The sequence below is a fragment of the Astyanax mexicanus genome, chromosome 17 (assembly GCF_023375975.1).
Source record: "Astyanax mexicanus isolate ESR-SI-001 chromosome 17, AstMex3_surface, whole genome shotgun sequence".
Lineage (NCBI taxonomy): Eukaryota > Metazoa > Chordata > Actinopteri > Characiformes > Acestrorhamphidae > Astyanax > Astyanax mexicanus.
This window is the reverse complement of record NC_064424.1, coordinates 2,004,368-2,017,053: the sequence shown is the minus strand read 5'-3', so window position 1 is coordinate 2,017,053 and position 12,686 is coordinate 2,004,368. Positions and strand designations below refer to the sequence as shown.

The 12,686-nt window shown below is 39.9% G+C and overlaps 1 protein-coding gene across 1 annotated transcript in view; it reads left to right on the top strand.

The window, feature by feature from the left end:
• si:dkey-112m2.1 (transmembrane protein 132D) overlaps positions 1–12,686 on the top strand; it is a 337,783-nt gene that overhangs the window by 291,872 nt on the left and 33,225 nt on the right. Inside the window, exon 6 of the mRNA XM_049466738.1 lies at positions 9,517–9,725. Coding sequence (XP_049322695.1) covers positions 9,517–9,725 — 209 coding nt within the window. The remainder of the gene's footprint in view (positions 1–9,516; positions 9,726–12,686) is intronic.

Here is a 12,686-nt window from a genome sequence, read left to right as displayed (position 1 = left end):
GATCTCCGGTGGATTTGGTGTTTTACAGAGACTCTAAGACTAGGTCAGTGGCTGAACTGCACTTAGCAGGGCATTATTACACATGTTAAAAAGTAACATATGACATTGTAAAGACTGTTATTAGTGTAAAAATCTCTTTATTTTTAAACGTTTCTAACTGTTGTCCGTCTTGCTGCCTCCTGGTGTCGCAGTGCTGTTAGCCAATCAATCAGAGGCAATATAATGTTTGCATGTATGAATATTCATGAGCAAGAGCTGAAATGGTATCGTTTCTCCCCCCTGCCCACTCCTCCACCGGATTAAAGCAGTGTTATACTGGATCCCCGGAAAAAAAACAGCTCACAAAGCATTCATTCATACTAGAGACCAAAACTAGACATTTAAAAATAAATGAAAAAACGATGGAATGAAACCTTTAAACAAACCAGTATAATTTATACTTTAGATACGACAGATCAGATTTTCTTAGCGTCTTGAAGGAGTTCCTGGAGGTGCTGAACATATATGGAACCACAGTACAGTAATACAAAAGTCCCCTATTTTACATTCAGCCTAAAATACCTGATATTAACTGGAAAATATATACACTTAAGCTTTTATTTTAATAATAACAACTCTTAACCTGATATTGGTGGCTGATAATGTGTAATAATTATGTATTATTTATTTGGCTTATTTACGTCTTTGTCTGTGTCGCCTATTGGAGACCTGACATTTCTGCACTGTATCTATGAGACCCAATGGTGCATAATGACATTGCATTTGGTTTGTATTTGGCTTGTAAGCGCTGCATCTTTGCTAGGTTACCTGTATGTAGCGGAGTAATACATGGAGAGCTTTGCTTACAGTGCATTACCGGCTGATAACGGCAATCACAGCACACCTCTCGGCCGATCACATCGCAGTGTCGGTACTAACTGCGGTATAATATATTTTGCATTTCTTTGTGGGTGAATTGAGATGCCACTGTACTGTACTAATTTAAATTCTGATTTGTTAAATCTTTTTTTTTTTATGTAGTACAATAAACAGTGTCAGTGAATTCTCCCAGCTTGTAAAGGAAGCACTGAATTTAGTGTAAATAAACACCTACAACAACAGGAAGTGATTATAGTGTACAATAAGGCAGTGTACAGTCTACACTGCTGAATTACTGTAAACTATACCCTCGTTATCTCCTATACACGCAATCTTCCCACAGTAATCAGCTTTCTGCCTTTTCAGCATCAAATCAAAAGAGTGAAAAAGAGAGTGATGATAAAAAACACAAAGTAGCTCAGAGGCTAAAACCTGTGTGAACATAAAGCATCAAAACCAAACATCAGCCGCTTCCAGAATGAGATAATTAGCTTGTAGCGTAGGAGGAGAACGTGGAGACAGTTTATCTCCTGCACATGCTGTGTGTCACATCCTGGTCTCGTCTCGTGTCTGTGTGTCTTCCCCACGTGACCTGTGCTCCCCTGTGTCTCCCGTCTCAGTACTTTTCCACCTGTTTCTCATTTGTTGCTCCGCCCCTTCCCCAGGTGTTTCTAATTATAGTGTGTTTCCTGTTTCTTTAAATAGCCCTCCTCTGCCACTTTGTCTCCGTCGGTCTTTGCACCTTCACCTGTCGTTTGTCTCTCTCAGTGTTTAATAGCTTTTCTCAGTGTTTCCTTGTTCTCTCTTAGCCTTGGTTCCTTGTTTATTTCTTGTTTTCTCGTTTATAGTTTATTTCCTTGTTTATTTCTAGTTTCTTGTTTTATTTCTTGTTCCCTAGCTCCCTGTATATACCCTGTTTGTGTTGATTCCTAGTTTATTCCTTGTATATATATATTCCCTGTTTGTTTATTTATTATCTCTAGTTGGTTTAGTTTAGGTTCTTTGATTTGTTATTGGCTATTTGTGTATCTTTGTTTCATGTTACTTGTTCCTTGTTTTCTTGTTATTTATTTATTAAATTATTATTTATTTTCACCCTATCTGCACTTGTGTCCGCCTCCTCGTCTCCCTGCCTGGGTATTCCTGACACTGTGAATGAAGGACTGCCCACACACAAACACTATATATGGCATATAGTGGCTTAGAGTGCGTATATCCCTATATTAACAGTGTTTGTATGGATACTGTTTATTATATTATATTATATAATATTATATTATATTTATTTTCTACATTGAACATTAAAACAGTTATTGGATATTTGTATATGTATAAATGTGCACACAAAATAACTTTAAAATACATTTTATTGTTATTAATCATAGTGTTGTTTACATTGAACTAATTGCAAAAGTAAGATATGTAATTTAAAACATTAATAAAAAAAACTACATACAAAACTCTTTCTTATAAACTTTACCATGAAATATATTTTCTTAAAATCCTTCCTTATAAATATTTTTTTCAGAATAAATCCATAATATTTAAGTTAAAATACACATTTTAGTTGTGTCCCTGTGTTGTGGTTTCACTCAGTCCTGTTATCGTAACACATTACCCCCCATTACACATTACAGGAAGTCAAATCTACAACAGGAAGTGACATCATCAGCTGGCTCTTCGGAAGATCATGGAAAAACCTAAATTTAGTTTTTTTTCTGTATATTTGATCTTATTGTAACGATGACTGAGGAGCTCAATCTCAACACTCAGTCCTGTTACCTAAATTAATTCTTACATCTTATTGGTTTATATTTAAAATACAAGTTTTTGGGAAAAGAACGCAAGAATGTGCTCAGTGTTCTCATGCTATTAGCATATTAGCCGCCATTTAGATGGTTTTAATGTTTTTGCTAATTCTATTCTAAAAACTCAGTCCTGTTACTTTCAGTCCTGTTACTCAAAACATAAAAAGTAACAGGAGTGAGTTCCAGATACAGGATTGTTTTTTTTGTCATAAATATTGATTATTTGAACATGCAGTCAAACATTTCTTTAAGAGAACATTTTATGAGAGAAAGTCAAAGGAATCAAAAAAAGAGTTGACTTGATTTTAAACACGCTTTTTAAATGCCACATGAGTTTTGAAACCATAGAAACCTTGTAAAAAATTAAGTAAAGCTGCCTGAGATTGGCCAGTACAAGCTGCATGACCCGGATTCGAACCAGCGATCTCCCAACGATCATCAGTGATGGGAGTACCAGCGTTGAAATAAACGGTGTTACTAACGCCGTTACTTTTTTCAGTAACGAGTAATCTAACTAATTACTCTGACTGTAACTGTAACGCAATAGTAACGCAATAGTTACTTTTACTGGTAACTTGTTACTTTTATAGTGCAGTAACTCAGTTAGTAACTCAGTTACTTTTTTGGAGAAGTAACTAGTAACTATAGATAATTACTTATTCAAAGTAATATGCCCAACACTGACCATTGGATCACTCTACAGTATGCACATATTTTGTTATATTACACTTTTGCGTAGGAGTCCACACACAGCGCTAACTTAACGCCAACATTAAATTCTTTCATTAAATCATAACAAAACTTACTTTTTGCTTACAAACAAAATGTGGTATTGACTGAAGGTTGGGAGACTGCGCCTTCAGCAGAATTCATCTGCCTGCTTCAATAAACTTGCTTCAAAGTGTGAAATAATTAATAGGGAATTATGCTGTGCTTTTGTGAGCGCCGGCGGTGTCGGGGGGCTCGCGCCGGCGGTTTGGAGGGGTTAAAAGCGGCTCCGACAGCGCGATTATGCCGGAGCTTTATCTGCAATGCAGTAGACTATTTCACACCGGAAGCCTTTCGGCTCTGAGAGCTCTAATGGCACAAATAAATTGATCCTGTGCTGCGGCGGCTCCGGCGTACAGGCGGGTTCAGAGCGAGCGACGGCAGTGGCGGTGGTATCGGGGGGCGCCACTGAACACCTGCGGGGGATAGCCAGCGGAGTCAATGAGGGATGAAGCTTATTCTTTAAGGCACAACGGATGAATGCTTTAAGAACATCTCACCAGGGAGAGGGGGATGTATGGTGTGTATGAGTATGAGTGTGTATACTCTATAAGTGTGTATAGAAGTGTGTGTGTGTGTGTGAGCTCCACAGCTAAGCGAGTAAGCGTGGTTGATGAGGGACACGCTGTGCTTAATTACGTCTGCCGGAAACGACGAGTCGGCCAGCCAGCGCCGAGCCCGTGTTGGGTCCACGTCATGCTCCACAGCTCCAGACTCGCTCTATTCCTTCATTATCGCTTCATTAACTCCCAGCAGTGGCCTTAACGTCCTCCATAATTGCCCTCCTATCCACCAACGCTCCCCGTACTCCTGATTAATGCCCACTCTGGCTGTTTATGACGCAGAGGAGAGGTAGTGTCGCCTCAGAAGAGCCTTACACTCATTACACTGCAAAAAAACTAGATTGTAGCAAGTGAAATTATCGTATTTTAAGGTAATAAATATTATTTTTCACTCTGATTAGAATTTTTGTGTAATTAGGCATCAGAAACAACTAAGAAATACAAAGATTGACTTTTAAAAAACAGATGTGTGAGTGCGTAGGGTTGCATGGCACTGTCCTAGGAGGTAGCCTCTTCTGAAGCTGATGCACAAGAAAGTCTGCAAACAGCCAGTGGGTCCACATCATGATACATGTGTTAAACTGCAAAAAAAAAATCTTAGTAGGTGAAATTATCTTATTTCAAGGCAATAAATCTTGTAATATGTTTTCTCTGATAAGGATTTTTGTGTTATTAAGCATCAGACACAGAAGTCTTGTTCTCAATAAAGATGGAGCCTAGACTAAAAGAAGTTTAAACGAAGGTACAGCACAATGGACAAGACCATACAGCAGTTTTTGAGGATGGTTTCCACTCTTCTCCAGGGTCGACCAAAGAAGTCACAGGTTCAGCGTTAAATCCAAAGATTGACTTTAAAAAATATATGTGTGAGTGCTTAGGGTTACTAGGAGGTAGCCTCTTCTGAAGCTGATGCACAAGAAAGCCTCAGAGTAGCGTCGCCTCAGAAATGCGTTACACTCATTACACTGCAAAACAATTTATTTTTGCAAGTGAAATCATCCCATTTTAAGGCAATAAGGCGTATTTTTATTTTTGGTGTTATTAAGCATCAGAAACACGATGATTAAGACCATACAGCAGTTTTCCAGAACAGGTTCCACTTAGAACATTCCTCCCCAGGGTCGACCAAAGAAGTAGAATCCACATGTTTAGAGTAAAAAAAATGACATATGAGTGCTGCCAACATTGCTGCAGAGGTTAAAGACCATACTCCGCACACTGCATCAACTCTGTCTGTATGGTACTAGAATGGTCCTAGAAGGTAGCCTCTTCTGAAGCAGATGCACAAGAAAGCTTGCAAACAGCCAGCGCCAAGCCCGTGTTGGGTTCACGTCATGCTCCACAGCTTCAGACTCGCTCTATTCCTTCATTATCGCTTCATTAACTCCCAGCAGTGGCCTTCCCGTACTCCAACTGCCACTTTAAAGTCTTACTTCACTTATGATGTTTTTGCTTAATATAGGCATATATGTCTCAATTTACATGTATTTTCTGTAGTTTTTGCCAATGGATTCACCCTCCTACGCCTGGGGGATTCACTTCCTGTGCTGTAGGGCGAGTGTCCAGCTCAGTTTACTGCTCAATCCACACAACCTACTGAACCTGGCAGAGAACTGAAGAGCTGAAATCTGCTCTACGCTTTCTGAAAGCCAGCTCTCACCAAGACTCTGAAGTGTTTAGTGGGTTTCCATATGGTGGTTGAGCGAGAACTCTGTTTAAAAGGCCACGTTTTCCATTTTTCACTTTTACACACCCTGACATGCTTTAAAAAATGAACTATAAAATGTAGTAAAAGTATTACTGGCAATTTAAGTTGCCAGGAAAGTACATTTCAAACTCTTCATATATTAAATGTAAATTAAACCTGTTGAATCTGCCATATTTTCTTCTAATCTATCAGGTATCTAAACTTAAATCCCACATTAACACTTTCTATAGCGAACATGAGCTTGAACAATTCACAAAAATTAAGTTAACTTCACATAAATCAAGTAATTTTAAGAAGTGTATATATAACATATGTAAAACCAGGACATTTAATTTCCAAACACCTGCACAGACACAGACAGAAAAAAAAAAATATATATATATATATATATATATATATATATATATACAAATATATATATATACAAAAAGTCCAGTTTATGTTGAATGTTGATGGCCAGTTAAACATAAACCATATACAGTCTATAAACATAAACCAGACTATGTACAATAATTGTAAGGACTGATTAAAAACCAATTGCTATTAGTTTTGATATATATATATATATATATATATATATATATATATATATATATATATATATATATATATATATATATATATAGATAGATATATATATAGATATATATATATATTTTACTAGTTTTAGAATTATAAAAACTAAATACAATCTACTCACTTAATCTGAGGTAATTTTAAACAATTTGTACGGTGGCCGAGAAAGCCCAGCGCAGTGCAAATTAAAAAGCGCTGCAAAAGCACAAAACACATCCATCAAAATTACAACACAGGCGCAGCAACTAGAAAAACGCGCTGCAAATAGAAAAACGCGCTGCAAATAGAAAAACGCGCTGCAAATAGAAAAACGCGCTGCAAATAGAAAAACGCGCTGCAAATAGAAAAACACGCTGCAAATAGAACCACAACACAACGGAAGTGAGTCACAACACAACGGAATTTTCCCGGGGGACCTTAAAAGATACTGTACCAGCTAAGCTGCGTCTTCAGTAACGTCTCGGACTTCACTATGTGTACAAAGGACAATAAGTGGCAAACAAGGCGTTTTGTGAAGCAGAACTTTTAATAATATGCACACAACCGTGGTAATCACAGGTAATAAACATAACTTACTTTTCAGAAGCTTGTTTGCCACTTATTGTCCTTTGTATACAGCTGGTACAGCATCTTTTAAGGTCCCCCGGGAAAATTCCGTTGTGTTGTGACTCACTTCCGTTGTGTTGTGATTGTATTTGCAGCGCGTTTTTCTTTTTGCTGCGCCTGTGTTGTAATTTTGATGGATGTGTTTTGTGCTTTTGCAGCGCTTTTCAATTTGCACTGCGCTGGGCTTTCTTCACCGTAAATTTGCACTCACTTAATTATTTTGGGTAGAGATCTATTTTGAGTAAATATAAAAAGTTTTTTTTACACTATATTGTGTTTTTAAAAAAAGTATGATTGAAATTTACTTTCAAACATTTGACGAAAGCATAATATTATTGTAATTTTAATATATAAGTTTTTTTGTAAGTCGCTTTGGACAAAAGCGCCTGCCAAATGCAATGTAATGTAATGTAATATTTTAAGTAAGTACGTAAATCTGGTTGTATATTTACAGCATACTTAGACATTTCTCAATATATTTTAAGTACAATTAAGTATATACATATATATTTTTACCAGGGTGGTTTAGAGCAAACAAATGATCGCTTAATATAAAAAAAAAGTTCACATATGCTGTTTAGTCCTAAAAATAAAAAAGAACATTAATAGTCTTCCACCAATATCCATGTCTGGTAATATAATAAATCACGTTCATTGTAAAATTTTAATTATGCTGGAAAGAACATATTTCAATGATTTCTAATAAAATGTCTAAGAATGTTGGTGTCATTTGAAGAATAAAATATATTTATATTATATTTAACTTCTTAACTAATATTATACGCTTATTTATCCTTATCTCTTTTATATATTATATACTGTAATATAATTTGGGCTAATAGTAATACTACAAAAGTAGTATTAAATGTCTACATATTCTTCAGAAGCGAAGTGAAAATCTGCAATAGCATCATTAGTTAAAAAAAACAGCTTAAAACATATCTACTCTCACTGTAACCAATCCAAGTAGTAAATATGTACTTGTGTATATTCTTGTGATTGTGTATATTGAAGAACTATAACTTTATACAAGCCTCTTTTAGGGTTTTTACTTTCCCTGCACAGTCATTTTGTTGGTTTGTTTGTTTGTTTGCTCATTTGTTGACTTGATGTCACATTCTATTTGTGCAAATAAAAAAATTAAAAAATATATATTGCTAAAAAACAGCCTTGAACAGCTAATTTAATACGTTTGTGCTTTATCATGCTATAATCTTTGAACAACTTTACTTTCTCTCTATATATAAAACCACTATTTGTGTATGCCATAAATAGCCATACATGGCAATAAAACCGAAACAACTGGTCAACCAACCAATCAACCAACCAACCAACCAACCAACACAATGTACAGTATATTGTTTAATAAATATATAAATTGGGAAATAAAGTGGGAAACTGGGCCATCAACACTCTTATCACACTCCATCAACAGCTTTTAGAGCGGCTATCGCTAAACGAGGCCTTAATGAGGAGGCATCTGCTAATTGGATCTTCTGGATCTTTAATCAGAGTACCGCCAGGGCCAAGTTAGAGCCGGGACGCAACAATAAAGGAGATGTGATAAAAAGACGCTCTGGCAGAAAATGGCAGAACATAGAGGAAATCTGTTCTCGCTAACGGCCGCCACCGCCGCTCTCGGCCACTCGGGCTTTGGGTTTAGAAGCGTGAGCTGATGGACGGCGGTTTAGAACTGGTGCCGAGGCTTTGGTGCACCTCAGAACGCGGGGCGCTGTTGGCCAATCGTGGTTGAGTCCCACTGAGAGCGTGGATATTGATGTTGTGTAAATGAAGCCTGAATAAACACGCCTTCAGCTCCATCTGCTGAGAGGCTTTTCAACCCTGAGGTCTGGGAGACGTCCACCACGTCCACGTCCATGTCCACGTCCATGCTCGCTCATTACTCACCTACACACACTTTCATTTTCTCTCTCGTTTTTCTCTCGTTTTCCCTCGTTTCTCTCTCTCTTCGCAGTGTTTGGCTGTGTGTAGTCAGAAATAAACACTTGGACAGGCTCACCAAAGTGTGCCTAATCTCTCGTCCCCCTCATTACAGCCCGGAACGAAAGCCGCGAATAACCGATCTGCCGACACATGAAGCCTGGATTTAACATTTCCACATATTGTTCCGATTAACACAAGAAAAAAAAGAGGCTGTCTCGTTTCCTCGCTCTTTTAAAACCAAAACAAACTCCCCAATGTTTCGCTTTAGATAACGACTGTAGATCCAAAAGGGTTCATGAGAGACATCATGAGAGGATCATGGTCAACTGATAAACTGTTAAATGCTGGTAATGTTGTGGGTGGATGCCATAGACATCATATACATAGACGCCGCATAGCCTGCCTCCCGGCGTGTCAGTGTGGCCGCCATATTGGAGGAGGCAACCCTGCGCCCCGAGGAAGGTGTTTAATACACCTATAATAATCACAACTCTACCAATTTATACTAGCTACTTTGTGAAAGCATTAATTATAAAAACACTATATAAATATAAATATAAATATATTTAATTTGATTAGATTTTGAAAACAGAAAGAAAAGCAAACCACAATGCTGCATTTATCTCCCACCATCTGATTATTGATTGATCCTGATTGATCTTAATTGGTGTTTTTCTCTGATCAGGTGTCGGAGAGGTGTGATTACGTCTACGTGAATGGGAAGGAGACGAGAGGCAGGGTGAGGATGCTGGTGAACTTCACCTACAGCTACCTGAGCTCTCAGCTGGAGCTCAGCGTCTGGATGCCCCACCTGCCCCTGCAGATCGACCTGTCCGACCCCGAGCTCAGCCAGATCAAAGGGTGGAGGGTACCTGTTCCTCCCAGCAACCCAAGGTAAGACTTATCATATGTGCTGGTTGAGAATCCCAGAACACTATACAGCAAAATTAGCTAGCAGACTTTGTTTGAGGGTGGGATCTGTACCTACTGTCCATGGCGAGAGTAAGTGTTTCTATCAAAGTTTTGTCATTTAGCACAAGCTAACGCTAACGTGTGCTAAACGCTCAGCATAAACATGGGCCAGAAACAGCACATTTGCATAAAAGTGACAGAGCCCTTAAATGGCTAATTCTAAAAGATATTTTTTTATCTTTATCTTTATGTGAGAGTGATTTAGTTTAAAGAACTTCATGACCTACAGCCCCCTATGAAAAGGAAATATACTTAAGTGCATTAAAAGTATGTGCAAATTATGTAAAAAATAATACAAAAAGTGCATTTTCAATTTAATATACTTCATGAAAATACACATTGAATACACTTTCTTTGCATATAATGCAATATGCTTTCAATTATATATATATATATATATATATATATATATATATATATAGTCGCATTAAATACTGCTTAAAGTGCACTTTAGTGTTGTGTTATTTTTCTAACAATATGTGCATAAATACTCAAAGTAGTACATTTAGAATATACTTTAAAGGTATTAAACATTAAGTATAAAAAAACACCTAAAACTTAAATCTTCTTAAGTTCACAGAAGTTGTACAAAAAACACTCAAAAGCACAATTCAATGATTTTATGTTGTATGTAAATATAGCTTAAATACAACTGAAATATACTTAATTTGTCACATGTTGTTCCTAAATAGTATATTTACTTTATTTTTAAGTGTGTTTTAGTTTTAAAAAGTATGTATTTTTCCTTGTTAAGTGTACTTTTAAAAAATATACTTAAATACACTTTTCTTTTACAAGGAATATTTTTAGAGAAAAGATTTATAACCCCCTGTCACGAATGACCCAGGCAGGGAGACGAGGAGGCGGACACAAGTGCAGGTAGGGATGAAACGAATAATTTAATAAATATATATATAAATAACAAAGATAAACAAATAACAAAGAACACGTAATAATAAAGTAAACCAAAATAAACGAGAGGAACTAGTGAACATAAACTAAACAAACAAGAAGTACTAAATATATTTATATACAAACAGGGAGTAAATAAACAAGAAACAAACAAAGCTAAGAACATAAACAAGGAATAAACAAGAAACTAGAAACTACCAAAAATAACCAAGAAATAACCAAAACTAAACAGGGCAGGGATATAAAAATATACAAGGAATATACTAGAAACAAAACACTAAGCAGAGGACTGGGAAACAAGGAAATAAACAAGAAACTAGAAAACATACACAAGGGAATAACTGAGGTAAACACGGGCAATGACTAGGGCTATGAAACATGGAAGAACACGGAGAGACAAAACAACAGGGGAAGGTGCAAAGACCGACAGAGACAAAGTGGTAGACCAGGGCTATTTATAGCAACACAAACACACTAGAATTGGAAACACCTGGGGAAGGGGCGGAGCTACAAATGAGACACAGGTGGAAAAGTACTGAGACGGGAGACACAGGGGAGCACAGGTCACGTGGGGAATGCACACAGAGACACGAGACAGGGCCAAGACATGACAGAAGCCTCCCCCTAAACGCGCAGCTCCCGAGGCGCGGAAAAACGAACCCCGGGGGCTGGCGGCAGGGAGAGGCCAGGGAAAACAGGAGTCGAGACCGGGGACTGAAACGGAGACAGGACAGAGGACAGAGACTGGACGGGAGACTGAACGGGAGACGGAGACTGGACGGGGGACTGAACGGGAGATGGAGACTGGACGGGGAACTGGACAGAAGACGGAGACTGGACGGGGAACTGGACAGGAGACAGAGACTGGACGGGGGACTGGACAGGAGACGGAGACTGGATGGGGAACGGAGACTGGACAGGGAACTGGACGGTGGACGGAGACTGGACAGGACACTGGACAGGGGACGGAGATTGAACAGGAGACTGGACGGGACTGGACATGGGAACAGGGACGAGGACATTAACAGGGACAGAAACGAACACTGTAACTGGGACGGGAACAGAGACAGAGACAGACACGGGTACAGGGACGTAAACAGAGACAGGGACCAAGACAGGGAGAGACATGGGGACCAGAAACACAGGTGGGTGCCCAGGACTGGCAAATGTCTGAGGGGAAGTCCAAGGAGCCAGCCTGGGCACAGTACTGGGGACAAAGTCAGGGGACCTCGGTGCCTGCCTGGGTACATGGGACCTGGGGCCAAACAAAGTTCTGGGAGCAGGAACCGGTGGGGTAGTGACTCTGGCAGCGGGAGCTGGTGCTGGCGGCGCGGCGACTCTGGCAGCGGGAGCTGGTGCTGGCGGCGCGGCGACTCTGGCAGCGGGAGCTGGTGCTGGCGGCGCGGCGACTCTGGCAGCGGGAGCTGGTGCTGGCGGCGCGGCGACTCTGGCAGCGGGAGCTGGTGCTGAGACTTGGGCAGCTGGCTCTGGCACGGAGACTTGGGCAGCTGGCTCTGGCACGGAGACTTGGGCAGCTGGCTCTGGCACGGAGACTTGGGCAGCTGGCTCTGGCACGGAGACTTGGGCAGCTGGCTCTGGCACGGAGACTTGGGCAGCTGGCTCTGGCACGGAGACTTGGGCAGCTGGCTCTGGCACGGAGACTTGGGCAGCTGGCTCTGGCACGGAGACTTGGGCAGCTGGCTCTGGCACGGAGACTTGGGCAGCTGGCTCTGGCACGGAGACTTGGGCAGCTGGAGCTGACTTGAAGGCTTGAACAGCTGGAGCAGACTTGAAGGCTTGAGTAGCTTCAGCAGAGACGGAGGCTTGAGCAGCTTCAGCAGACACGGAGGCTGGAGCAGCTTCTGCAGAGACGGAGGCTGGAGCAGCTTCTGCAGAGACGGAGGCTGGAGCAGCTTCTGCAGACACGGCAGGAGTCCGGGGGCGTGGCTCAGCAGCCGAAGACACCTCGGA